At 34.8% G+C, this 25,923-nt stretch overlaps 3 protein-coding genes and 1 long non-coding RNA gene across 15 annotated transcripts in view; 2 read left to right on the top strand and 2 right to left on the bottom strand.

The window, feature by feature from the left end:
- Positions 1-391: 391 nt before the first annotated feature.
- Positions 392-1,994, top strand: LOC118682918 (uncharacterized). Its single transcript, XR_004978693.1, has 2 exons — positions 392-478; positions 1,418-1,994. It is a non-coding gene; the product is annotated as an uncharacterized lncRNA (long non-coding RNA).
- blp (mitochondrial import inner membrane translocase subunit Tim16) lies at positions 1,773-2,829 on the bottom strand. Its single transcript, XM_014245127.3, has 2 exons — positions 2,540-2,829; positions 1,773-2,471 (listed from the first exon to the last, which is right to left on the bottom strand). The coding sequence occupies exons 1-2, from the start codon at positions 2,700-2,702 to the stop codon at positions 2,254-2,256; spliced, it is 381 nt and encodes a 126-aa protein (XP_014100602.1). The 5' UTR covers positions 2,703-2,829; the 3' UTR covers positions 1,773-2,253.
- Positions 2,830-4,518: 1,689 nt separating this feature from the next.
- Positions 4,519-25,923, bottom strand: part of Fbxl7 (F-box and leucine-rich repeat protein 7) — a 249,608-nt gene continuing 228,203 nt past the window's right edge. For all 12 annotated transcript variants that reach the window (XM_070109140.1, XM_070109146.1, XM_070109148.1 and 9 more), the window contains 4 exons: positions 6,413-7,158; positions 5,511-6,344; positions 5,240-5,419; positions 4,519-5,162 (listed from right to left, as the gene is read on the bottom strand). In XM_070109140.1, the coding sequence (XP_069965241.1) occupies positions 4,627-5,162; positions 5,240-5,419; positions 5,511-6,344; positions 6,413-7,067 (2,205 nt within the window). In that variant the 5' untranslated portion in view covers positions 7,068-7,158 and the 3' untranslated portion in view covers positions 4,519-4,626. The remainder of the gene's footprint in view (positions 5,163-5,239; positions 5,420-5,510; positions 6,345-6,412; positions 7,159-25,923) is intronic.
- On the top strand, positions 11,689-13,146 carry LOC106625303 (eukaryotic translation initiation factor 5B). The gene has a single exon (XM_036372906.2). It carries the CDS (start codon positions 11,689-11,691, stop codon positions 13,144-13,146), a length of 1,458 nt encoding a protein of 485 aa, XP_036228799.2.

Here is a 25,923-nt window from a genome sequence, read left to right as displayed (position 1 = left end):
GATGTGTGCTTGTTGGTTTGTTAGTGGGTGGTGATTTTTAAATGCGCGTCACAACGGTTTTGTGGAATGTACAATAGGTATGCCCCGAATAAGAAAACAGGGGTTGATTGTTCGCGTGGAGAAAAAATTCTCACGAATCTCTCACGTTCTTACGAGTTCTTTTCAAACGAACACTGACTTGTACGATTGCTGCGGCTGTTGACTACTTTGCAGATTTTTTTTCTGCTTTTTTCGATTTTTTTTTTACTTTCTTTCTGCCAATATGAACTTTTCAATGTTAAGATATTTATATTTGTGTTTAATTTCACTAATACCCTTTAGTTTCAATATTACAATTCTTTTTTTTTTAAGAAAATGTATGAAGGTAAAATAAGCAATTATTTAACTGTGTGTTTCTTTTTTGTCAATGACCAATTGTAAATCAATAAATTTCGAATTTTTAAATATACGAACTGTTTGCTTTTCTGAAATGAAATAGGTACGTAAAATATTATATATGTTACACCTAAAAACCCGCGATTATTACTTAATATGTGTCAATGAAGACGCATGTTTTATAAAATTCCACACTCTAATCGATTTTGCATGCAAGTACGTTCAAGATACGCGCACTATAGTATATAGGATTGCTGAACTGTAATGTTATGTATGCCTTTGGCCACTGCTTTACAATGCTGACTTCTGGCTCAGTATGGAGCTCTATTTGAGAAAAAACTGACTTTAGAGACTTTTCAATTATTGCTTCCAACTTCGGCGAAGGTCCTCTGAAAACTGTCACTGCAAAGGAATTACAATTGCTAAAAAGCATTATTAGTTCGTTATACTGAGTTTCGCTGCAATGAAAATGTTACTCACGTTGGAATGTCTGCGCATCTATTCATGCAGAACGATAAAGTCTGTAAGTGGAAATCTGTTCTAGCTCTTACACCCACTGTGGGTGGCAATGAAACATTGTACGTGTACTTTGTGCTGGAATTTCCTCTGAGTTTTGACGTTTTCGTAAATACACGCACCATTCAGATGTGTTTCAATGCAATAAACTTTTTTTAATCGTTATTAAAAAAACAAATTACTGAATTTTCTGATATACATACATACATATGTATATTAGCACAATTGGTTGTTTAACATTTGTTTTAACCAATTCTATTTTGTTATCATTTCCGTTATTCGTTCTTTGTGCGCACTTACAGTGTTGCATTCCGTCTAATACGATTTTGAGGATGTGATATCGGGATCGATAAATTTAAAAAACGTATATCAATAAATAGCTTGGGATAACACTTTTACAATATATGCAATTGAGGATAAAAAACAAAAACAAGAAAATCATCAAAAATATGACGATTTAGCCACTTCCGTCTATTTTTGAGATATCTATTTGAAATTTTTCACACGTTCTTTTCTCTCCAAAAAGCTGCTCATTTGTTGGAACCGCCGATATCAGACAAATATAGCAACTCTCTGCCAAGCAAATTCAACGATCAAAATCCAGTTCGCTTATGGAAAACTTTTTCATTTGAAAAGATATGTTTACGAAATTTTGCATAGATTACAGCCCAATGCAACTCTACAATCTCCACAGAAATTGTTCAGATCGGAACATTACAGCTTTTAGCTGCCATACAAACTGACCGATCGAAATGCAATCTTGTAAGGAAACTTTCTTATATTATATGTGAAGGGTATTCTAACTTCGGTGCATTCGAAGTTAGCGTTTATATAAATTTATTGTTCCAGAAAAAAGTTTACAAAATAATTTAAACTGCATGTATTATTCATAACAATTTGTTTATTTATTTATAAACAAGTAAGTTAATATATAAGATAAACACATTTAAACAGCAAGTTCATATATTTGTTTATGCAAGACATGTCTGCAGTTTAAAGCCTTTGCCCCTAAGCAAGAGTTTATTTATATAATATAATCATTAATGAATCGAGCAACTGTACAAAGGAACTTGAGAGTTCCCAGCTACGTATCTTAAAATAAATTCATTTGATTTTGTCTCTAAGCTACTATTTACAATGCTTTTGATCGCTATACAAACATGAAAAGCTTATCGATCTCCTGCCTTTGGTTACGATGTGTGTTTACGTTAATCGGTTTTGTTTTTTTTTTTTCTTCGCAATTTCATAGATTTTCGTTTATCGCTTACGTTAAAATAATTCTAGAAAAATTAACCTATTTATAGATATCAAATAATTATGCGCATTTGCTAATTATTTTCATCACAATGGCATTGCATCTCATCACGTTTCACTTTGTTTCGACCGTGCCGCATCCATTTGTTGTTTGAGTTCATGATCAATACGTTCCTTTGCACGGAAAACTTTTGACTGTATATAAAAGGAACCACCTTTCGCTTTTTCATTCACCGCAAACAAGTGTTCATAGTTTTTAATAACTTTCTCAAGATCCTTTAAATCGTCCACATTCAATATTTGTTTGGCCTCTTCCAATGTCATGCCTGTACACCGATGTAAATGGCGAAATTAATTAAAATGTTTGTATTAATATAATTAACATTTAATTTACCAGTTCGCGCATTAGCTTCTGCACGTTTTTCTCCCTGCTGTCCACCACCGCCGCGCCGGGCAGCCTCCTGTGATGCCGCTATTTCTTGCTTCAACGCTTTCGCAAATGCACGACCAATAGCTTGCCCGCCAAGCATAATGATCTGCGCCAAATATTTCGCCATTCTTAAATTTACTTCGTTTTGCAAATATCGGTAATGTACACTTATGATAAAGTCTATGAATGTGAAACTATTGTGGGTAATGCGAAAACTGCTTGTTTACAATTTGACATTACACAATCGTTCCTAACCTAAAATTCGTAGTGGTTTAACAGATGTTTTTGACAACTGTCATAATCAACTTGGCAGCACTACTATTGACAACAGAGTGATAAAAAATTCTAATTCTTTCGAAATTTGAATACATTTTGCCTATGATGCTAAAAGCAGTTATGGGTAGTCAGAATTTTAAAAATTATTATTTTATTTCAAAATTCTGTCAAGTCTAACTAGCCAAAAAGCAAAAACAAAACTACTTATAAATAAGATATTTTTCATGTCACTGACTGCACTGAACCCCATAACTAATTGTTTTTAGTATACGCCTCCCTGAAAACAATTACTTAGGTTTTAATTTTTTTTGTATTAAATTAATGCATAATATTTTAAGAATATTGTATCATAATTTCAAATCGGTAGTTATTTGGGATGCAAAAGGAATTTTTTGATTAGTTATCTGTAGAAAGCTTAAACCAGAGAATGTAAAATATATTATCTACATTCTCTGGTAAAACAATCAACTCTGAATATTATTGCACCCTTTTGGATCAGCTGGAAGAAAAAATTCGGGAGAAAAGTCCTGGTTAGCAGCACAAAAAATATTTTTTTATCAAGACAATGCATCTGCTCTCAAAGGTGTTTTAACAATGGCAAACTTCAACGAATTGAAGTACGAATTGCTTGAGCATCCACCGCATTCATCAGATTTGCCTTCCACCGACTCCTACGTCTTCAGAAACCTGAAACAACTCCTTCGTGAAAAGCGTTTTTCGTCGAATGAAAAAGCTATTACAGCCGTAGATGGGTATTTTGCAAAGCTTTCGGAAAGTAATTATTAGGATGGCATACAATTAGTGGAGTATCATAATAAGTGTATTGAAGCTAAGGGAGATTATATTGAATAACAAATAGATGTCGTACCAAAAACAGCATTTTTTTAATTTCAAGCACAGAAACTTTTCAACCAACCTGTGTACATCCATATTAATTTATTTGTATTTCAATAAAAATTAAAAATTTACATAAACAAAAACCAACTGTCAATTATGCTAAATAATTTTTGTTTTACCAATTGTATGTTTTTATAATTAACGACAGTTTAATTTACTTTCATAATTTATATGTATCTAATGTATTTACAAGTTCGTTAAAATATTTTTTATAAATATTATATATAAGTAAATGAAGATGAAATCGCGTTTGTACAACGTTTGAAACAACACGTACACATTATACACACATTGTTTCTAGAGAATTAAAAAGAAAAAAATTAAAATAAAAAAAACAGAAATATTTGCTAGGCATTGTTTTCCGTAAACTGGCAAGTTTGACAGAATTACATAAAGTTTCGCAAATCTTGAAACGGCTTTATTTAGTTTTAAGCTGCTCTGGCGTTGCAAAGTAGTGTATTGCTAAAAGAATGAGATGGTCTAAACGAAAATAATGTATTATATAGTTATAACGTTGCATATGTGTGTAGTATAAGATTTATCGAAATTGTAAGTGCCTCTTAAATATTAAAACAACAGCTATGTACCTTTTCATGCAAACTCCGTTTACATTAGAGAATAGTTTTAAATGCAGAGTATTTTCAGTTTCAAGTTAGAGGGAGAATAGTAAATTCTAAACAAAATCTTCTTTTCTATTTTTCTAACAAATCGCAGCTTAGATTACATTTAATTTTCCGACGTAATTTCTTTAAATTCAACAAAACTAAATGCACATAAAAAAAATTCATTATACTGCCTCTATTTAACATTGTGTGATTCACACACTTTACGAAAAATTAATATAGCTCCGCGCACGACTACATCTAACACTTAACTAATCAACAGAACCCTGGATTTGTGTGTTCTATAACGCAGCGTTTACAGTACTTCTTCACCGCCCGATAGCCCTCTATCGATATCTGGCAATCCTGTATATTTAGTTGTTGCAGGCCACGACAGTAGTAAGCAATACATTGCACGCCGCGATCCGTTATCATATCACAATTGCGTAAACTGAGCTTCTTCAGATTCGGACAGCTTTCGGCGAGTGCGCGCAAACCTGCATCGCTTACATCGCACTTGCCTATGTCAAGTGCGCGCAGACGCGGACAGGAATGCGCCAATACCGTGATGGAATCGTCGCTAACCGCTTCACAGCCGCGCGCATTCAGATAGCGCAGCTTATAGCAGCGACGCGCGATCACTTTGAGCCCAGCATCGGAGACGCGATCACACTTCGCCACGGAGAGGTATCGTAAAACAGCGCCAAGTTTGGCGAGCTCATAGAGACCGAAATCGGTAATGTTCACACAATCGGATATGCTGAGCTCTTTAAGAGCGATACAAAAACTTGGAACGAATTTTAATCCGGCATCTGGAAGCATATTAATTTAGTATACATTTGTATAGATATATAGTTAAAACAGCTGCATGCGCTTTAGTAATACTTACCTGTGATTTTTATACAGCGTCTAAGGTATAGATATACCAGTTGTGGACAGTTTTTCACAACGATTTTAAGTCCGACGTCGTCTAAAACAACGCAATCTGTAAGATCTAAATATTGCAGCAGTAGACGTCGTGGTTGTTCCAGGTTTGGATGCGTGCTGATGCTGACCACCTGGCTGCAGCCTAGAAGATATAAGATATGAAGCATATATAAAACGTTACTTTCTAGTTTTAGTACAGCTTTATTGTTGGAAGGGTATACCAGGTTACTTACCCGTCACATCGAGATGCTGCAAATTTGTACATTTCGTAAGTACCTCCATAAGCGCTTGATTGGACACCTGCATGCATGTTTGCAGCTGTAGATGTGTCAATTCCGGGCAACGTCGCGTTAATAACTGCAAACCTTTATCGGATATTCGACAGCCCTCGGCGAGCATTACGCGCTCTACTTCCGGACACGAGCCGTTACAGGTTTGACCGCACAACTGTCGGAAAATCATTTTTAGCGTCTTATCGCCATTGAGGTGTTCACCTTTCAGTGAGATCACCTTCCATAGCACTGGTCGCCAGGCGAGTTGATCGAAACGTCGACACACACGCGCCAAAATACACAATTCGCAACTGTCGAACCAGTTGAAAATCTTTAAAACCACATCGTCGGGTAGCCGATCGAAGAGTGGTCCCGAACGGAAGGTCTTCTTATTCCATGGTGGTGGCGCGACATTGTCGTGTCGTGTGCGTGTCACTGCCGTTAAAGTGGTTGTCGACGGCGGTGGGTGGTGTACGATGCTATGTGTTGTAATTGTGTTCGGATGATGACCCGTTGGCGAGGGCGAAACAAGCGTGGCATAACCTTGATCTAGACTAGGTGAGAAGCGTCCGATGTTGCAGAGACCGTCGGAGAGGCTTTTCACTTTGGTATGATGGAAACGTTGATCCAGCGCAAGGTTGGATGATGTGGTGTTGTTGCTGGTGTTGGCAAAATTTTCCAAATGATTGGACGAACTGAATGCATCCGTCGGTGAACCGGTACGATTTAGCAGGTAACGATCGGAACCGCTTGTTTCGCTGGGACTGGAGGTATGGTGGCGTAAGTAGTGTGCGTCTGACATGAAAATAAATGCAATTAAAATAAATTTCAACAAATTATATAGTACCGTTGCCCAAACTCACCCGCTAGTCGTTCGGGGGCATTATTGTAATTGCATATATTACGCAGTCCGTCCTCCAGAAAATAGCGTTCATTCTGAAAATGATTTGCCTCCGAACCTAAGGGAAGCGCGCGTATCGCATTGCCCAAATAGAGCGCGTCCATTTTCTTCTCCAAAAAGTATTGCATATTTCGTGTGCTACCACCATTGACCGCACTTGATACCGTCGGCACGCTGCAACGTCCACCCTGATGTCTGGTTATACGTCCGGCTGTTGACCCTCCGCCATGTGAGCCGCTGTGCGGTAGCTGATACATTTCTGGTAGCGTGTGATTACGTTGCGCGGTGGCATTCAGAGCCGATGCGGCTGCTGCAGCGGTTTCCGCATCTTCTTCAATATTAACCAATTCATTGAGCAGTCCATCTACGGTATCACCTTGTTGCGAAGCCGATGGTGTGTAGATGATATCGTCTGCATCGATGCTGAGGTCCGGCGATTTGCGTGACATTTGATAGACCTGCGGATCGAGTGGACTGGAACTGAGTGGATGATGATATGGCGGTTGATGATGTCCCGTCAGCGAATCAATGATGGTGCTACTGTTGCGTCCCAATGATGCTAGCGGGCACTCGAGACTTGTAGGCGCTTGTGCGCGACGTGCGGTCTGATGTGACATGCTGAATGCGGCGGTGGTGAGAATAATGTAGATGCTATTTTGACGACAACGACAGAAAGCGCGTTAGAAGAAGTCTAAAGTTGTTGGTGAGCTGCAAAGTTAAATAAAGACATTTCCTTACTAACTGCAAATTTTATTTACTATGTACTTTTAAAATGTTGAGTATAAGATTTGATATTATACAAACCAAAAAAAAAAGAAGGAATTTGAATAAAATATTTTACAACCATTCCACTTTTTAAGGTTTGGATACATGAAATAGACTTAAGGATTCAATTTGGACAATTTGCTGAAGTAGTAGTATTAATTTGAGATTTTTAATTTAATAATTTTTAATGACTTAAAAACTATGCTTGACCACCTAATCTTTATCTCGTAAATTTTTTTAACTTTCAGGTGAATCGACTACCGAGCTTTTTCGTTGAAACTTGGCGCATCGACTACCAATGTTTCCAATGTTCTCTGAATTGTTGGGCATTGCCGGCAGCCATGGCCAACTTTTGACCATAAGATATTTGAAGATTCTTCAAATGTATCATCACGATGGTCGATGGTCTTAACGAGGAGTTCATGTCAAAGCTGAAGCTATCTCGAGCTCCTGAAGTTATTTTGCTTCTAACTATTCTTACGAGATTGTTAATCTACAACATGCAAACACATTAAGTGGTTCGCTTGAGATTCCATAAAGCGAGTAGTCGAACTGAAGTTTCGACAAATGATATTTCGTGATGACCAAACGAGCCGCAGACTTATCAAACATACCTCGTACATATGTCCGTAGAAATATATTATGGTATATGCCCTGTAAGCGTAATTTTATACACTTTCTGCTTTGCTTTGCTCCAATTTACAAGAACTCGCCTGTAACCAATCTCCAAGCAGCGATCTCTCGAACATCAAAAAATACATCGATCTCGTGAGACTGTGGCAGCGAGAAAATTATGGGGCGCTTCAGCTGTAGCTGAGATTTTATTGCATTTTTACATTAAACCAAGCAATTGCAAGCTTTGTTGTAATAATTCTTGTTGTTCTTGTGCTGCTGATACTTTGCATACAACAAAATATGCAAATCAACTGACGGACACGTTCAATGCGCTACGTTACATACGTAACTATGTATGTTTGTATGTGGCATGTGCGTGTTATAAAGCGACTAATCTACATGTGTATGGCTAACAACAAAAGCAACAACATCACCAACGAAATCCATTGCTGTAGCAAAATTACGCCAGCTGTTTGACGTTTCGATAAATTCGAGCAGAATGGAAACGAGCCATTTTCATTTTTGTCTTTATATTTTTATAATATTTTTTTGTTTTTTTTTTTAAACAAATTTGCTGCCATAATTTGCTGCACAGCCGCCTTTCGATCGCTCGGCCAACTTAAATGCTGGGAGCACTACTGTCGCTTCAGCTATCAATCGCCCTATTGATCGTCGTCATGTCGCCCTCATTTGCTACCGAGACGCTTCTTTATTTCATCTGATTGCGCACAACCTTGGCTGCAGGGTGGGAGGGCGTATAGAATCACAGACAGGTACCGACATGCTTTAAATGCACATTCCATGCTCATTATTTTGATGCATTTTCCGTGCTGCAGGGCATGGTCGCAATCCACCATCAAAGCAACAACAGCAATAAGTACGTACAGTGTAACGTCGTCGAATCTTACACTGCGGAATGCTGGGTAGCAGAATCGAAAGTGGAATTTTGTAAGTCTGAACTTCTGATCCTGCTTGTTTTCACTGCAACAATAAAGATGGTCACAGTCGCAGGGAGACACTGGTTGGACTTCGTCGAAAATGGTTTTAAAACTCAAAAATATGTTTCAAAATTTATATCCACAAAAATTTCGACAAAGAATCTCAGGACCATATACAGATATGAGGTTACATATATTAAATAAAAGTGGTTGGTAGCTCAGCTACAGTTATAAAAGCTTAGGTAAGAGGAAGGAATAGACCAAAGAAGAAAAAACACATAAAATGCTTATTATTTTAGTTGGTTTGGTCTACAAGCTCTTAAAGTACTCCGCTGAGATTTAAAACAAAAAAGCATTTAAGTCTAAGTATGTCCAAAGCCGGTTATTTGCTCGAAAGTAAATGGTGAGTAATCCAAATCCCAAATTGGAACATAAAAGAAACTTTCATTCACCAATTCTTTCGATGACGAAAGGAGTGCTTAGGACTTCGGTTTTAATGCTGACACCCACTTGAAATATTTTTAGGTGACGTGATGGACGATAGACCTTTCATCATCTCCTATAATCCTATATGTAAATGGCATCTTGAGAGTACTTGATCTGGAAAGTTTTTTCATGACAGAAATACAATATGCCTACCGAGAACCGATAACACGTGTTAACGTTCCTCAGCTGACTAATCACAACCACTTCATCTAATAAATTCTACCCAGGATGAATTCGGTTTAATAGTAACTACAGAGAGCTGTCAGTAATCTGATCTGGAAAAAGAGTTCCCATACTTGTCCGAAATACAATTGAAAGTTTGTTCATTTCACTTCCATTAAAAACGGCATACCATTTAATGGATGGAAATGGTTTAGAAGAAAGGTACCGGTACAAAAAAAAGAACATAATGCTTTAAATAAGGACTACAGTTTGTAATAACTTAGCTTCAAACCACGTTAAAAGAAAGATCTAAAATAGTTTTTAATAGTTGCGTAATTTCAAAACTCAATAGCTTTACGAACTACAATAGTATTGATCTATAGTTTTTTACCTTTGGTATCTTTGCTTATTAACATATACTTGTATTTCATGTGTATGAATGTGTTCAAGCCGCACGTATATAGATCGTCGGCGCAAATTTCCCTACAGCAATGAAAATTCATACAAGTTCACTGGGCGGCAATTCGATTGGTCGCAATGATTACTCCTTACCTTATACAACGTAGGGCGCATTTTGTGCTGAATGGCGACACTTAAGCCCTACCTCTTCATGAGCATAGAAACGTACTTAAAACGAGGGAATGGTTATGCTGTGGGATAACTATTAATTATGTTCCTAAAAATAGATTTAAATATTAAAGAAGGTATAAACATATGTATGCCACAGTATGCTTATAGGATGAAAAGAGATAGTCTACATATTTTATATATAGTCGTCTTAGCTGATTCAATTTAATTGTCTTTCATATCGGAAGTCAGAATTGTAGCGTGATCAGTAAACATCACCTCTGCGAGAATCCACAAACTCTTTTAAAAATTATGAGTTTCTTTGCATCCACAGAGTGGTTTGTAAAGCTGGTAAAATCGAATAAACATATTCGTAGAATAATGCACAAGAAATTAGTTAGGCGGGCCAAAACATTGTTTTAAAACGGAAAATTTTCACTTTGGACAATTATGATAGCTGTGCCTAAACTTTGGAGTGAAGCGAATCGAACACATAGACTGGCATAATCAAATATAGAGAGAATAGCAAGCGGTTATACAATTTAAGCTAAATACTTTCTTGTGTTAGATACAAATGAATAACTTTGTAACCACTTTTACATGCCCATTGTTGGAGTAAAGAGCTCAAACTTAGCGTCTGAAGAAGAAGCTAATTAATGACAGTGAATATATTGTATATTGATGCGAAGTTTCTAGAAAGATGGGTTTTCCCATAATTAAATAATGTGAACTTGTTTTTTTACTCCAACATAAATCACTGAGAACCCTTAATAATAGAAAAAGTTATCTGAGGAGAAAGAACGTGGATACTCTCAAAAATTTGAATCCATTTTTTTAAAGGGAATCTGTGATATCAATATGTTGACACTATCGACTATGCTTATCTTTTTTTGAAGGAGTGCAGCTTCGTATTTACTTGGCCTTTGAGGAACTATCGTAGTCACACTAGCATTACTATTGGGTATTGGCCATATGTTAGGTTCCCAATAATAGTTATTAAGTTTGGACTTACAACTTCGGTTTTGATTTTTAGTAAAAACTTCAATATTTTCAACGACGCCTTAGTATCTGCCCGAATTAATGTTTTTTCTTGTAAGAGAGTTTACCGTAAGCTTAAATTTGTGAATAATATTTTATGATATGCTATATCAGTTATTTTCAACCGAGTCCAATTACTTATTTTTATTACAAATTACATATACCTTTATTTATATCGAAAATGTGTTAGCTTTCAAGTATTTACTAAAAATTGTCATTTTCAGTTATTTTCATTCAAAATTTTGTGTACATAAATTTTCAGTATATAATCAACATAAAGAAAGTGAAATTAGGAACTATTAAAAACTAAAAAAAAATGCGCTATCAACCTTGGAAGCAATTTTTACATTTAAGAACACTACGAACACCAACTAAACTCAGCAAATTCTTTGAAGTTAATTCAATATTCTCAAGATTCTACAATGCGGCGAAACCACAATCTCGCGAAGTTAGAAAACGTCAATTGGAGAAATATAAAATTCATGCTAGAATCAATCGTATAACTAAAAGAAGAAAGGAAGAAAAAGATAAAAAAGAGAAAATCAATGCATTTGTAAAGCTCAGCCGACGATACGATGAGCTTCGGGCCGAGCAAAAGCATTTAGAGAAGCAAATAAAAAACCGAACGACAGTTCTAATTAAAGCAGTATATAGACATAAAAAGAGCATGAAAAAACTCGATGAATTAGAACGGACTTTGGCGACCTATAGCGAGGAGTTAAAACAAGCCGTAAGTAATAACGTTTTACGTGGAGTGGTCGCGCATAGCTTAAACGGAGAAACTACGGAAGTAAACTACAATAAATTACAAACCTTACGTAGAATGGGCGGAAGTGATCTAAATACCGAATTTTATTCCGATATTATGCCGGATATTATAAGGAAATATACCGCAGTGCGTAAATATGGGAATCGTTGGATGCAGAAGGCAAATATTAAGAGACATAATACGGTCATGGATATAGCTAGTATAATTAAGAAACAACAACGTATGAGCTGGGATCCGACAGCGAAACTTTTGCGCGAAACGATTGCAATGCAAACTGAAGAAATTGTGCCTACAATGACCAATGAGCAATATGAACGTGAAATTGCATTGAGATCGCATAGTGTTACAAGTGTTTTTCATAACATAAATAGTTATCCAAACGTGCAGAAGATAACCGAAAGCCTTAAAAGCTTATTGGATCCATCCGAAGTTGTAGTTGCTAGCGAAGAGAGCAGTAAGTTGCCTAAACAAAGAAAAAGACTTAAAACCAAACAAAGTGCCACTTCCAATATAGACGAAAGTTCAAAGAGACATCGTACTGGCAAGAGAAGAGGTAGAGCACGAAGAAGATCAAGTCGGAAAAGCCAACAGAGTACCACCTCTGATGGACTCAAAAAAGGACAAAGAAAAAGAAAAGGAAAGAGAAAAAGTATAAAAAGTATTGACAGTGGCGGACAAGATTTGAAACTAAGTAGAAGTGGTCGTAAAAGTACTAAACGTTACAGTAAGGAAAAGTCGAAACTCAGCAAAATAAGTCAGGGGCGCGACGACAGTCGTGCAGAAGCATTGCAATCAGTTGATGATGAGAAAATCGGTAAAGAAAGTCTATTGCTCGAAACAAAGTTACTACAACAAATGGTTCCTGCACAAATAAAAAAAGGAAGTGTTGACAGAAAAACTACTCTAGATAAATTTAAAAGGAAAAGTGTTGAACTTGAGAAACCACAATCAGATACGAACTATCAATTTCGTGCACTCGAAGATTACTGGGGTGTACCGTTACGTACGGATAGCACGCTAGAGAAATTGGAACGGTTAAATAGCATACTGGACGAACTTATTGTTGAGGAGAAAAAGAAACCACCGCCGCCACGAAAGCATGCAAACGCATCTCGAAACGTTGCTCCAAAACCGAGCAAACGTGAAAGGCATGATTTAGAGAAACTGCTGGTATTACTCAAAGAGTGTAAACAATACCAGAAAAAACAGGAAAAAGCGAAAACAGCTGAGCGTGATTTCGCCGTGTTATGCCAAAAGGAATATAACGATGCCATAAGGAATGCAGCTGGATTGCCTGACTACTTTCCGGAAGACTCGGACTTCAGTTTGATATGTTCTTGTAATAGCTTGACATAAGCGACACTAAAGGACGGTGCGTGGCAGTGAGTTTAACTGTTTGGTTGCATAAATGGCTATCGCTGCTGAATGCGAAATATTTTCGGTAATATTATGTACATATGTATACTAAGTAAATGCTAGTAAATGCTTATTTACAGTTGGTTTATTAATTGGAGCTCTGTCTGTTAAAAACAATGAAGTACACACATATATTTTGTTGATTTTAACAAAGAGTGCTTGCATTTAATGAATAAGATGTGCGAATTTAATAAAAAATTATATAAATGATGTTTATTGACTAAATGAAAACTGTATACATATTTACAAGAGTGACCAGAATAATGGCAGTCACATACATATATGCTGTAGTGGTCCGATATCAGCGGTGCCGACAAATGAGCAGCTTTTTGGGGAGAAGAGAGCGTGTGCAAAACTTTCGATCGATATCGAACTGAAGAATAAGTTCGCGTATATACAGACAGACGGACATGGCTAAATCGACACAGCTCGTCGCGCTGCTCATTTAGATATATATTTTATAGTGTCTCCGACCTTCTTTTCTAGGTGTTACCAACATCGTGGCAAAATTAATATATCTTGTTCAGAGTATAAAAATACTGTGATCATCACTTTTTTATGAAATTTTATTAAACATTTTGTGAGTAGTAATAATTATTGAGGGTCGGGTAGCGAGGTTCAGGTACCAAGTTCAATAAATGTGAAGGAAACGTGCTTCTTGGAATCGTAGAATTTTATGCATCCTAAAATAAGTGAAGCGAAGATTCCATTGATCGGATCAGGGCTCATATCTCTGGTAATACACTGTGATTAATCCATACTTGCACGGTACGGTGCTTTCTAACAGCATAATATATAATTTTTTCATTAATTCACGTATGCTTTCCGATTGAATAGCTTAGTGTGAGTGTTTAAGAGCAGCTTGCGATTAAACTTTGTGTTTGGAGTAACGATGAGCCAAATAACTAGTCGTACATTGCAATTAATTTCAAATGTGCATTTTTGAATCTCGGACAAACAAAGTTTTAATAATTATCTTGAAAAAATTCAAAGCTTGTTTTAAGAATATAGAAATTAGGGTAATGCCTCGAGAGCAGTCAGGAGTACATTATGATAGCAGTGCTGCGCCGACTTATGCAAAATCAAGAAGATGAATTATGGAAATCATTAACATTGAGTAGATGATAATAGATTAAACTTTGGAAAAGTTATCCGCAATGCAATATGGATGCAGAAATCCGTATCGCATGTGTTCTGCTAATGTGGTTTTTCTGTAGATGTGTCAAGTAGTCCTCGTAATCAGCTACAAATTAATAGCAAGATTTCTTTAGCATTCTTCTATAACAGACTGAATCCAATTCTTTAAAAATGCGACTTTCTTATTAGTTGGTGCTTCTTATATCGAATGTTTTCCAACTTCGTAGTTATGACTTTTGAAAGTACATATTTGTTCAATACAATATCCATTTCAATACAGAGAAATTATAATTAAAAAATCAAATTATCTGAATAGTCATTCAAGCCAAAAAAATCTGCGAAATCTTCCATTTATGTTTAGTACTAGTAAAATTTCTGAAAGTTAGCACCTATCTTCAGAAAGATAACTTGCGTTATCGGAGCAACTTGCAATCGAAGTGAATATCTGATCCTATGCATAATTTCGAGCCATGTGGGTGTCTGGTTAATTTCACTTAGAAACCCAAAAAAAAAACCTTATATTGCAGTACTCAGAGTCAAATTTCATTAAATATCTATACCACATTTTATGGAAAAATCATGAATCATTAGTATGTTCAGATTGGATTTTATTGAAATAATTTGTTGAACTCATGAACTTGTAATTTTTTAGAAGGTTGTACTCTGGGTGCGACGGTTCGGTCGAAATACGAACGTTATTATTTGATTTATAATTTTAATGCTATTGCTGGAAGTAGGGCTTGAACCGCCCCAGATGCAGCAGCTGTGAGATACATATACATTTTCATGTGTATGTACGTTGTTCTTTTGCACAAATAAACGCACACAGCGGTGTATACAATCTTTAAATCGTTTTGAATGAATATGAGTCTTTACCCATTATTGATACCATTATTCTATACAAATTGTAACAGCTGGATAAATACATACTTGTATAGTAATAATGACGACCGAAATTTAATGATATTTATTAAAGAAATATATTATATTATCAGTTAGTAAATGAACAAGTGCTTCTGCGAAGTCACATTTGGAGCTCTAAGGTATAGCAGATAATAAAAAGTAATAATAAAGATGTCTGTCACGCGTGCGATTTTGGGCGTTTTCTTCTTCGTAGTAATTTTAAATTTTCTGACGGTGAATGCGCAAAAACGGAGAGCTGGTAAAGAAAATATTTCAGCCATTCATAACTAAAAAATATTTATAATCTTTAATACTTTTAAATTTATAAATTTTGTTATTTTAAGCTTGCTCTCAGCCTCGTGTAGTTGGTCCATGTCGTGCTTTGATGCGCCGCTTCTATTATGATTCCACTTCGAACGCTTGCAGGCAATTCTACTATGGTGGTTGCCATGGAAATGGCAATAATTTTGAAAGAAAACTCGACTGTAGAGCTGCTTGCTTAAGAAATTAATATGTATCATCTATAAAGTGTTTAGAAATCGGGCGAAAATAAATATGTTGCAAAGTATGTGTTTATTTTTTACTAAATGACAATACAATTTCTGTGTGAATATTTTTATTTAATTGAGTGAGTGTGAAAATCAAAGAAATTTAAATTTTGTTTTTCAAGCAAAATTAACTTTGTGGCTCAACTATTGTAAATTGTGTATGTTTTTAAGTTACTTTTTAAAACATAATTGTTTCAATTTTTTTTTATGAAACGCTTATTTTTTTTTTATCATGGTGCTGTACTTACAAGTATACTATTTGTAATTATTAAAACGTACTACAAATTTGATGCCAATTTCAATATTAAACTTGAGACTAAGCGAAAAAGCGGCTTGTCGATGTTAAATGTGTTGATCAGCCAAATTATTAGAAAACTTGTACAACTTGTTCTGCATTAAGTGGGTCTACGTGTGTTCGAATATAGTGTTCCACAAAGTCAATTAGTATATTAATCATGAAATCGCAAGCGCTGCTGCATTAAAATTACAGGTAACGGAGTGTTGAAAGAAAAATCCATACTGCAGTGAGATCTTCAATAAATAAATTCTTAATAATCTCATTGGAAACCAGAACCAACATTCAGCTTCAATCTCAGTGAATCATTTCAAGTTACAGTTTACTATAAAACTAATTTGTGTGGAGGTAATGTGGGTAAGAATGATATAACTACGGTGTTTTTGGAGTTATAGATGTTCTCTGCGCAAATAATAAATCTCCCTCTCTTTCTGCCTAACTAACTTCGTCAAACTTTTCAAAGTGTTACTAAATACTTAAAATGCTATTACGGTTTTTAACTCTTGGTTAAATTGAAGTTGAAGCAATTCAACTTCAGATAAACGCAACTCTTTTTTTGTATTACGATTTTCCACTAATATTTTTAGTCGAAGTTTGATTGCTGTTGCCAACCTAAAAAATGCAAATTTGACAGGTAATTTACCTACTAAAAATAGTTAAACGAAAAATCGAAACATTTTAATTTAGTTATTGCTCACAAAATGGTGAATATTTATTAAAATGGACATTAGTTTCGATTTATATTACGATGACAAAAATGTTGGGGCCAAAACCAATGTGCTGCGCATAAGCAAAAGCCTTCGTGATCACTCAAATCCACCTAACACCAGATAAGCCAAAAGTTTATTGACAATTAAATGACATTTAAATAATGTTTATTGCAGATTCATAAGCTATTTTCGTTTAGATGAGGAATCATTTTGGGTTTTACTAAATGAGATGAAGGAACGTTACCACAAACTCCCCATTTCCTCGCTGTCGGTAGTTATCAACAGTTCATTTTAGACTGAAGCAGCATACGTTATCTACGGTTGTTACAAAACCTGCTTTTATATATAATATTATTATGAAAGCCATATTTGTGCACTGTGGATAAAACACCAATGACCGAAGAGGAGCAAAACGCTTTGAAAATTTAATTTTACTAGTAGTAGATTGTATCGACACTTATGTTCCCGCGGTCCCTTAATTTTATTGTAATGTTTCAAAATTGTAGCTTGTCTCTGCCATTTCGAGATTTTACTCCACGTGTTCAACAAACTTTTCACTTTTCTATGGATTTGTACATAATAACTCATTAAAATAGTTTGAAATTATAAATAAAATATTTGTTTTAACTACAACCGCTTGTTAGCAGTTGAAATTTTTTGATACTTTAGTCAACCCCACTGGCACAGAGTTGAAAACCATAATACCAAAAAAGTTGAGGTTTGACAATTCAACCGAAATTTTTTAACGGGTTGAGTTGAAAACCATACTACCGAATTTCAAAACTTCAACAAAATGCAGTTGGGTTGAAAACCGTAATATGGCCTTAATTAACCTTCAATTGTTTTAGTTGTTTGATTTATTTTATACCAATAGTAGATTTTTGTATTACACAACATCTGTAGATACAATTGCGTGTGTGTTTAATCAAACTTTTGTATCACACTAATACAAACTTTTTTTCACTTGTTTAAACAAAAGCCGAGGTCGTTTAAGTTGCTTAAAGCACAATCGAAAATAGATAGATATCAACAGCTGGTAGACCGTGCGTTTTACAACTATAACACTGTCATCTTTTTGGTTGTGTATCGTCTGGTGAAGCGAATTAGCGTAAAGAAGATAAACCACAATTCCTTAAGAAAATAAATAATCATGAATTTGGTGAGATTAAGAAAGATTATAAAAAAAAAACCTTTCATGCACACATATATATTACAAAGGAATAGTAGAATCCAATCTATTGATAGATAACGTTAGACTTAACGGCGAAACCAATTACAATGATTCGATCAAGAATAGACTTAGTCGCTGTCTCTGTTGTGTCGTTGTTGATAAAATCTTGTTATTTAGAACTTTTGGAAGATAATTTATAATTGCAATTATAATTCTTGGGATCTACGAGGTGTAATCAAAAAAAAAAAAAGCGAAAATTTTAGTTTTTTGAAAAATATTCATTCGTCTACAATAATGTTGTCGCCAAAGTAAGCAATGAATAAAGCAAAAAATGTTATCGTATTTGAGAGGCATTATATCAACATAATAAAAAAAATTTGACAATTGGATTCTCCAAGCCCGCGAGATTTAAAATTTTATAATTCCCGTTATTTTCTGAACACACCTTGTGCATCTGAAAACGAATTTTTTTTTTTTAATTTTCACGTGAATTATTCTATTAGACGGAGTAGAACCCAGAGAATATGGGTATCACGGCTTCGAAAAAATGATTTTTCTATTGTCTATTTATTCTATTGACCATTTATATTATATATCTAGGTTATTATACCAGTATGCTATCTTATAACAGTTGTTTGTTCGTTTCACCACTACTCTTATATATTCACTAAACACTAAAATGTAGGCAATATTATATACATATTCCGACGGTATGAACTTAGCATTGATAAAGTGACTACTCGTATATTTAGGGAGTAGTTACATAAATTTGGGCGTATTGAATCACTCTGTATACCTGATATATTATTAACATACTGGAATTTTCCACGCTATTCCTAGATTTCAGATTCTACACTTCAGCTCCGGCGTATCACATTTTATTTGCGCACTATTCTGAATTTTAAGGACTGAAATCATAAATTGACTAATTCAAATGTCATTCAATTGCTTCGCAAATGTCTATCACTGATTGCGATCTACGACTAACAGACAGGCTCATTAATCAAATGCTGAAGGAACAGAAAGTCAATAGGTAGAACAAAGTAACTGTAGTCAAAAATTAAAGAAGAAATATATACAAAAAACCAGCAAACGCCAACGCATTTGAAAAAGTGAGAAAAAATTAACAAGCCTTTTGAAGCTAACTTTTTGTTTTATTATTTAAAACACCTGTTTATGTGGGCGTATGTGTTGTTCCATGGCTTGAGTTTTGTCTCTAAGTACATACATACATATCTACATATTAATATGCAGCATGATGTAGCATAAATCACTTGTATTTGCTTTACGAAAATTTTGGACAGTCAGTTTCTAAATTTCTTACTTATGTGTGTATAAGTGTGTTTACACATAGATACATAGATTTACATAAATTTGAATGGAAGAAATTTCGTGACACTGTTGGCAGTTAATTTCTATTATGTATTTAGTGAACATATAATAAATTGAAGACACACTTGTTATATACTCATGCAGGCATATACATACATACATAACTTAAGGAATGTAGATGACTACTTTTTCTGTCACTGCGCGTATTTTGTTAAGATTACAATCTTCTCGCCTAGAATGTGTTTAAGCATTTGATTTAAGTCCACAAATTAGGCATAACAGAAATAAATATTTGATTTATGCAAATGCTATGCCATTCACCTAAGACTATGTATGCTGTGCTATGCTATGTTAATAAAGGGCCTTGTCACAGACGAATAATGTATTTGACACTAAACGAAAGATTTGTGAGAGTGTAAAATTGACAGTCATTTCAACGAGAGACAAATGTATATGTATGTATGTGTGTGGGCTTTTTGTAGTCATCAATATATCTTTACTGGTTTATTTTATGGTTATTATATTATTTTTTATCTCATACTAATCACATATGTATGTATATACGCATTCATTTAGATTCTTTTCAATATGTCTAAATGGAATTTTAGAAAGTTTGATTTAGAATTTGCATAAATGAAAGCACATAACATACATAAATCACAAAAACAAAAGTCTGTAAGAGTAGAACTATTGGTTTACCTATTTGATAACTGAGAAAGATTAATCTTATCGATAATATTCATTTCGAATGTATCGACTTTTTCTAAAAACCTGTAAGAACCTTAAAAGCTATATATTGCGGGATAAATACCTGGAGGCCGTCATCGCCTAATACCGATCGTTGGTTTAGAAAACCGTTATAAACAAACACGAACATTCGCAAACATCGGTTGTGCGATTAATTGTGTGTGCTTAGACCTAATATATTTACAATAAATTTTCCTTCAACCAAAGCTTCACAAAATGCAAAATACTTGTAATGATCTGATTATACAATAGATTTTTGCCTAAAACAACGCCGGAACCACATGTAACCAGATCAGCATATATGGGAACCATTGGGAACTTTTTGATGAACTATAATTAAATTCTTGTATGAAAGCTCTGTTTGGCTTTAGATAATGTGATTCGATGGTTTGATTTAATAAATGTTTTAAGACATATGTGACATATTTGTTTTGACCTAACGGCACCTATAGGGAGCAAGTTTTTAAAATTTTCATTTTAAAGAAAGTCGTTGTTCTAAAATCTGAATATTCCATAGTTATGGTTGGCGTCGTGACTCAGCGTCTAGTCACCGTTGATAGTTATTTGAAAATAAAAAAAACAAAGTCGTTTATTAGTACTTTAACATGGAAGTTTAGTTCATGCCATTCGAATAGATTCAAAATATTCAATCTTATTTCAATGCAGTATCAATAGAAATAGTTATCTGTATTGTCCGTGCAAGAAGTAGGATGATGTAACATTTTGAGAACTTTTTCAAGACTACAATATTCATCTTGAGTTTGTAGACCACCATCATCACTCTTTAATAAGCGAATATATATTTTGGTGGACATATTTTATTACAATTTGTTGGTCCGTGTGAGAATAATAGGTAAATTCGCATTCCGACTACCAGACTACAGTCGTATTAAAAGTCAGGGCACCTTACGAACTCCAAAACATCTAGAGAGTAAATGTTTTATTTAGTTATGGTTATATTAAAGTTATAGTCCATTTTTTGTTTTCTTTAGTTTTAAGTCAAGAGGCACACTTAGTGCGATTTTTGGGAATTAAAAACAAACTACTGTATCAGTTGCTTTAAAATTTTAAGTATTTATTATTATACACAACATAAATAAATATTAAAATTAGTGAAAAATATTCAATACTACAAGATATTGTGCGCACAATGGGCTACAGTCGAAAAAGAAAAATTGACAAATTTAATTTGAGTTTTACCCAAAATGTTGGTCGGTTTTGACCTGCCGAAATTCGATTTTTTTTAATCAAAAAGCTAATAGGAACTAAGAACTATATACAGAACCTGCAGAAATTTTGATAGCGATAGTGAGTCTCCCAGTAATCACTCAAGCATATATGAAAAATCTAGTTTTTAGAAAAAGGAAAATTAAAAAAATTTAAAGGAAAATTGTTTAGCGCTGATTGAAATGAGCTGCCACACTTTAGAAGTCTGTAACTTACAATAAAAGCTATAAAATATCGCTTATTTATTTAGTATATTTTTTTAAAGTTATAACCTATTGAAATATGAAAAAAAACTCGGAGTTTTCTCTTTTTTTTAATTTTACACTAGGTGTGACCCTTAAATCTCTTAACAAGGTACAATAACACACCATGGTCTAAACCAGGTTTCAATTGCATAAACATTAACTGAATAAACATTGTATATGCATAAACAAAACTGAATAAACAATAAAGTAAATACACCACGAAGTAAATAAATAAGTGTTAAGAAAAAAAAACCACAACAAAATGTAAAGAAACCAAAAAGAAAGTGTAGCAAAACTGCGGCAAGAAGCTGAGCAGTAGGTGTCAGCAAGAAGCTGCGTGTGGCATAACTTGTGGCGTTACATTGAACTAACAGCTTGTTCGGGTTCGTTTGCGCGTGCAACAGTAGAATTGTTTTGCCTGCCACAATAAAGACACAAACATATACGTGCAAACACACACATACTGCTGAGCCAAGGCTAATTCGGTTAAAATCCTATCAACAGGATGAATGAGCTTGAATCAAGTGAGTAGCTGGTTGTTTTGGCGCTTTGATTTATAATTTTTTAGCTAAGCGTTATTTGAAGCGAGATATGAGTACCCAATTGTTGTTGTTATGTGTGAAAGTGTACGTCAGTTATGCGTCGGAATTGGGTTACATTCGCTTTAAGTGCTGAGCTTGGGTTTCGAAGCAAATACCATCAGGTAAAACAATTTCCTTCACACATACATACAAACTCAAATATTAAGCAGTTGTGTTTGTGTATTTATGGTATGTAAACATTTATATAAGTTGTAAATGTATACATATTTGCATCTACACTTCACCTTGTGCTCTTACTCAATTGTAGACCATCTCCGTACATCATCATTAGATTCCAAGAACTGCTCAGGCGAACAATCTCACACACAGTTCTGCGACATACCTACTATATTTATAGATTTTTACACACATACACCGTTATGTTTAAACGCACATATATGGATAATGTTATGAATGACTTTAGCATTATGAAGCTGATCCAATGTGGGTGTGCTTAGATAGTCACAAATGATAAATATTCCAGAATATATTATATTTAATTTAAAGCGCAAAACTAATATTAATACCAGTAACAACAGTGTGAGTGTTGGAGGCTAGTTGAAGACTATGAAAAATAATACCTCTAATCACAACGGTATCTTCATACTAAGAAACCATACAGAGACAGATAGAGAACTGAAGAGCACTGCAAAAATTTTTTAATGTGAAGGAGAAATATTTCAGCTAGAAATTATTTATAGAAGGTAACAATTAATATTCTTTTATATATAATTATACGCTGAAAAGCATATATTAAGTTTTCCAGGAATTTGTAACACCCAGAAGAAATTGTTAGAGTTCCTATAAAGTATATATATAAATGAGCAGTGTTACAAGCTGAGTCTGTATATACGAGAAGTAGTCCCTTAGTTTTTGAGATATCCATCTGAAATTTTGAAAATGTTCTTTTTTTCTTTAATAAGCCACTCATTTGTCGGAATCGAAAATATCGAACCACTATAGCATATAGCAGCCACACAAACTGAAAATTTAACAAAATTTTTGAATAAGAGACTCCTATATATTTTTGTCACATATTTCGGTCTACCGCATCAGAATCCACTAAAATTGGCAACGATATTAAGCTTAACACAAAACATCGCTGATTTTTAAAGATTAAATTCCAATAAAAGGAATGTGCAACAAACTAACCAGTTAATTGCCGTCATCAGTCTACTGCTTGCGTTCCCATTAACCAGCCGAAATCAGGCAGAAAGGAATGTTTGCAAACCCGGAAAAAACAGAAACTAAAATGTACAAGGCAATAAAAAAGCTCTCAAATTTGTAATGTGAGGACCAAATTACTGAAACAAGTCAAGCCGAAATTACTTCTCAAAATGTCAGTAAACTCAAAGTCACCACAAAAATGTAACAGCCAATCAAGCCAATGAATGGTCACTAGGTCAACAGTTAGTCACCACCAAAAGCGGCATTGAGATGTGCATTGTCTCGTTGTCTTGAAATTTGTGATTTTCGTTCCTTCTGCCTTACGTAGATTATTTTTGGTTTTCCGCTTTGAATGCATTCGTCATTGCTTGTTAAATTTACATTCCATTCGGTGATAAGACGGACAGGAATGTCAAACAGCTGCATAGTTTGAACGCGGCTGTGATGCAAATGAAATAAAATCACAGTGAAACTGAAAACCCACTTGACGATATGTGAGATGATATTGCTGAACGCACTGAGAAGAAATGAAACTGCAGCTACCTTGAGCTGTTAATTCATCGGTTAGATCCGTTCCGACAAATGAGCAACTTCTTAGTGAGACAAGGACAGTTGCGCAATCGTTAGCTTAAGAACTAAGAGACTAGTTTGTATACAGACAGACGGACAGATGGACAGATGGACAGACATGACTAAATCAACTCAACTCATCATGCTGATCATTTATGTATATATTTTAAAGGGTATCTGACGTTTCCTTTTGGGTGCTACAAACTTCGTGGCAAACTTAATATACCCTGTTCAGAGTATAAACATTGTATATTAAAAAAATATCGAATAAAAAGAAATGCTGAAAAATATATGGCTAGGTGGAACACTTTGGTTGAAAAAAAGTAAAGAAATACTGTTATATACATACTTGTATGTACTTGTGTGATATAATTAATATATTAGCACCGCTGATGGGCCTTTGAAAAATAAGCTAGAAATCATCGATATATACGAATATCATATACATTTATATACATATCTATAACGCATTCGCCCATTACTGGCAAGCGTTAAAAAATATAATGATTTATGATTTTGAACTAACAGTCTATCTTTTGGTCAAGTGCGTAAGAGTTTGCTATTTTGTTATTTTTTTAAATTCGTCTTTCTTTTCTTCTTCGTGCAAGAAGCAAACACGCATGGGCAACGAAAATGAAATAATAGAAACCAAACATCAAAAAAAAAACACAAGCAAGGAAGAGCTAAGTTCGGGTGTAACCGAACATTTTATACTCTTGCAACGTGCAAGGATACCTCAAAGCCACTATTTGTGCAAAGTTTTATCCGAATAGGCGTGGTTGTAGCCCGATTCCGCTCAGTTTCAGAATGTGACATAGGATCGTCAGGATTATGTTATATCCCGCGGCCACGCTATTTTTTGTGAGCCATACTCTTTGGCAAGGAACACGTGCACCAAGTTTCATTGAGATATCTAAATTTTAACTCAAGGTATCGTTTGCACGGACGGACGGACAGACGGATAGTACCTCAAAATTCAACTCGTTTCGTCATCCAGATCATGTATATATATAAAGGGTGATCCATTTCAAGTTTCCCCCACCCTTTTAATGAAAAAAAATTCAAATATAAAGGGGAATATTTCGACAGAACATTTCTTGGCAATTATTTCTTGAAGATTATCTTTTTTGAATTTAAGCTGCGGCTACGTCTCAGATGGTCCATCCGTTGAGTCCAATTTTTTATGACTCATTCGAGCATTTCGACTGTTAACTGGCGAATGACATGCGTGATGTTTTGCTCCAAAGCCTAAATCGAAGCGTAATTGTCCGCATAGACTTCAGGCTTTACATATAACCACAGGAAAAAGTCGAAAGGTGTGAAAAACGTGAAATTCTCTGCTCACCGAAGTGTTCTCTCAATAAATCCATTGATTGATGCGATGTGTGGGAAGTGGTGCCGTCTTGTTGAAATCAAATACCGCCGAGATCACGAGCTTCAATTTCAGGCATCAAACGTCACCTAAGCATTGTTTTTTCTGGATAAATTTGCAGCTCTTGAATCTCTTCAGGTTGCTCTTCATCCTAAATGCGTCAATTTTGCTTGTTTACATACGTATTGAGCCAGAAACGCGCCTCATCGCTGAACAAAATTTGGTTCGAAAACGTGGGATCTTCTTGGAACTTTCCAAGAGCCCATCGAGCTAAGCGATGCCGCCATTGAGCAAAGCGCGAGAAACACATGTTTTACAGAACGTGGATTTTCGTAACAAAGTTAAACAATTCGTAAACGTTGTTCAAGCATACGTCTTTCCATGTTGAAATGCCAAACAATATTAAATAGAAATAACATAACAGCTTGACACGACTCACGCGTGATCTGTAAAAAAAGGCTATTGGAAAAAGTACCTCTACTTGGATCACTCGTTATAACCCTTTATCTAACTCTATTATTTTTGAATGATACAAGCAACCGTTAAGAGAAGAAAACTACAATACTGTTGCTACTGACATGTTGCGCAAAATTTAAAATACTCTTTACCAAAAAAACAATTTTTCCATACAAGAACTTGATTGAAATCCATGCCAAATTACCTCAATATATCTTGTCAAATAAAAAAGATTTCCATACCAGAACTGAATTTT

The sequence above is a fragment of the Bactrocera oleae genome, chromosome 2 (genome assembly GCF_042242935.1).
Source record: "Bactrocera oleae isolate idBacOlea1 chromosome 2, idBacOlea1, whole genome shotgun sequence".
Lineage (NCBI taxonomy): Eukaryota > Metazoa > Arthropoda > Insecta > Diptera > Tephritidae > Bactrocera > Bactrocera oleae.
The sequence above is the reverse complement of the archived record's forward strand: the minus strand, read 5'-3'. Positions and strand labels throughout refer to the sequence as shown.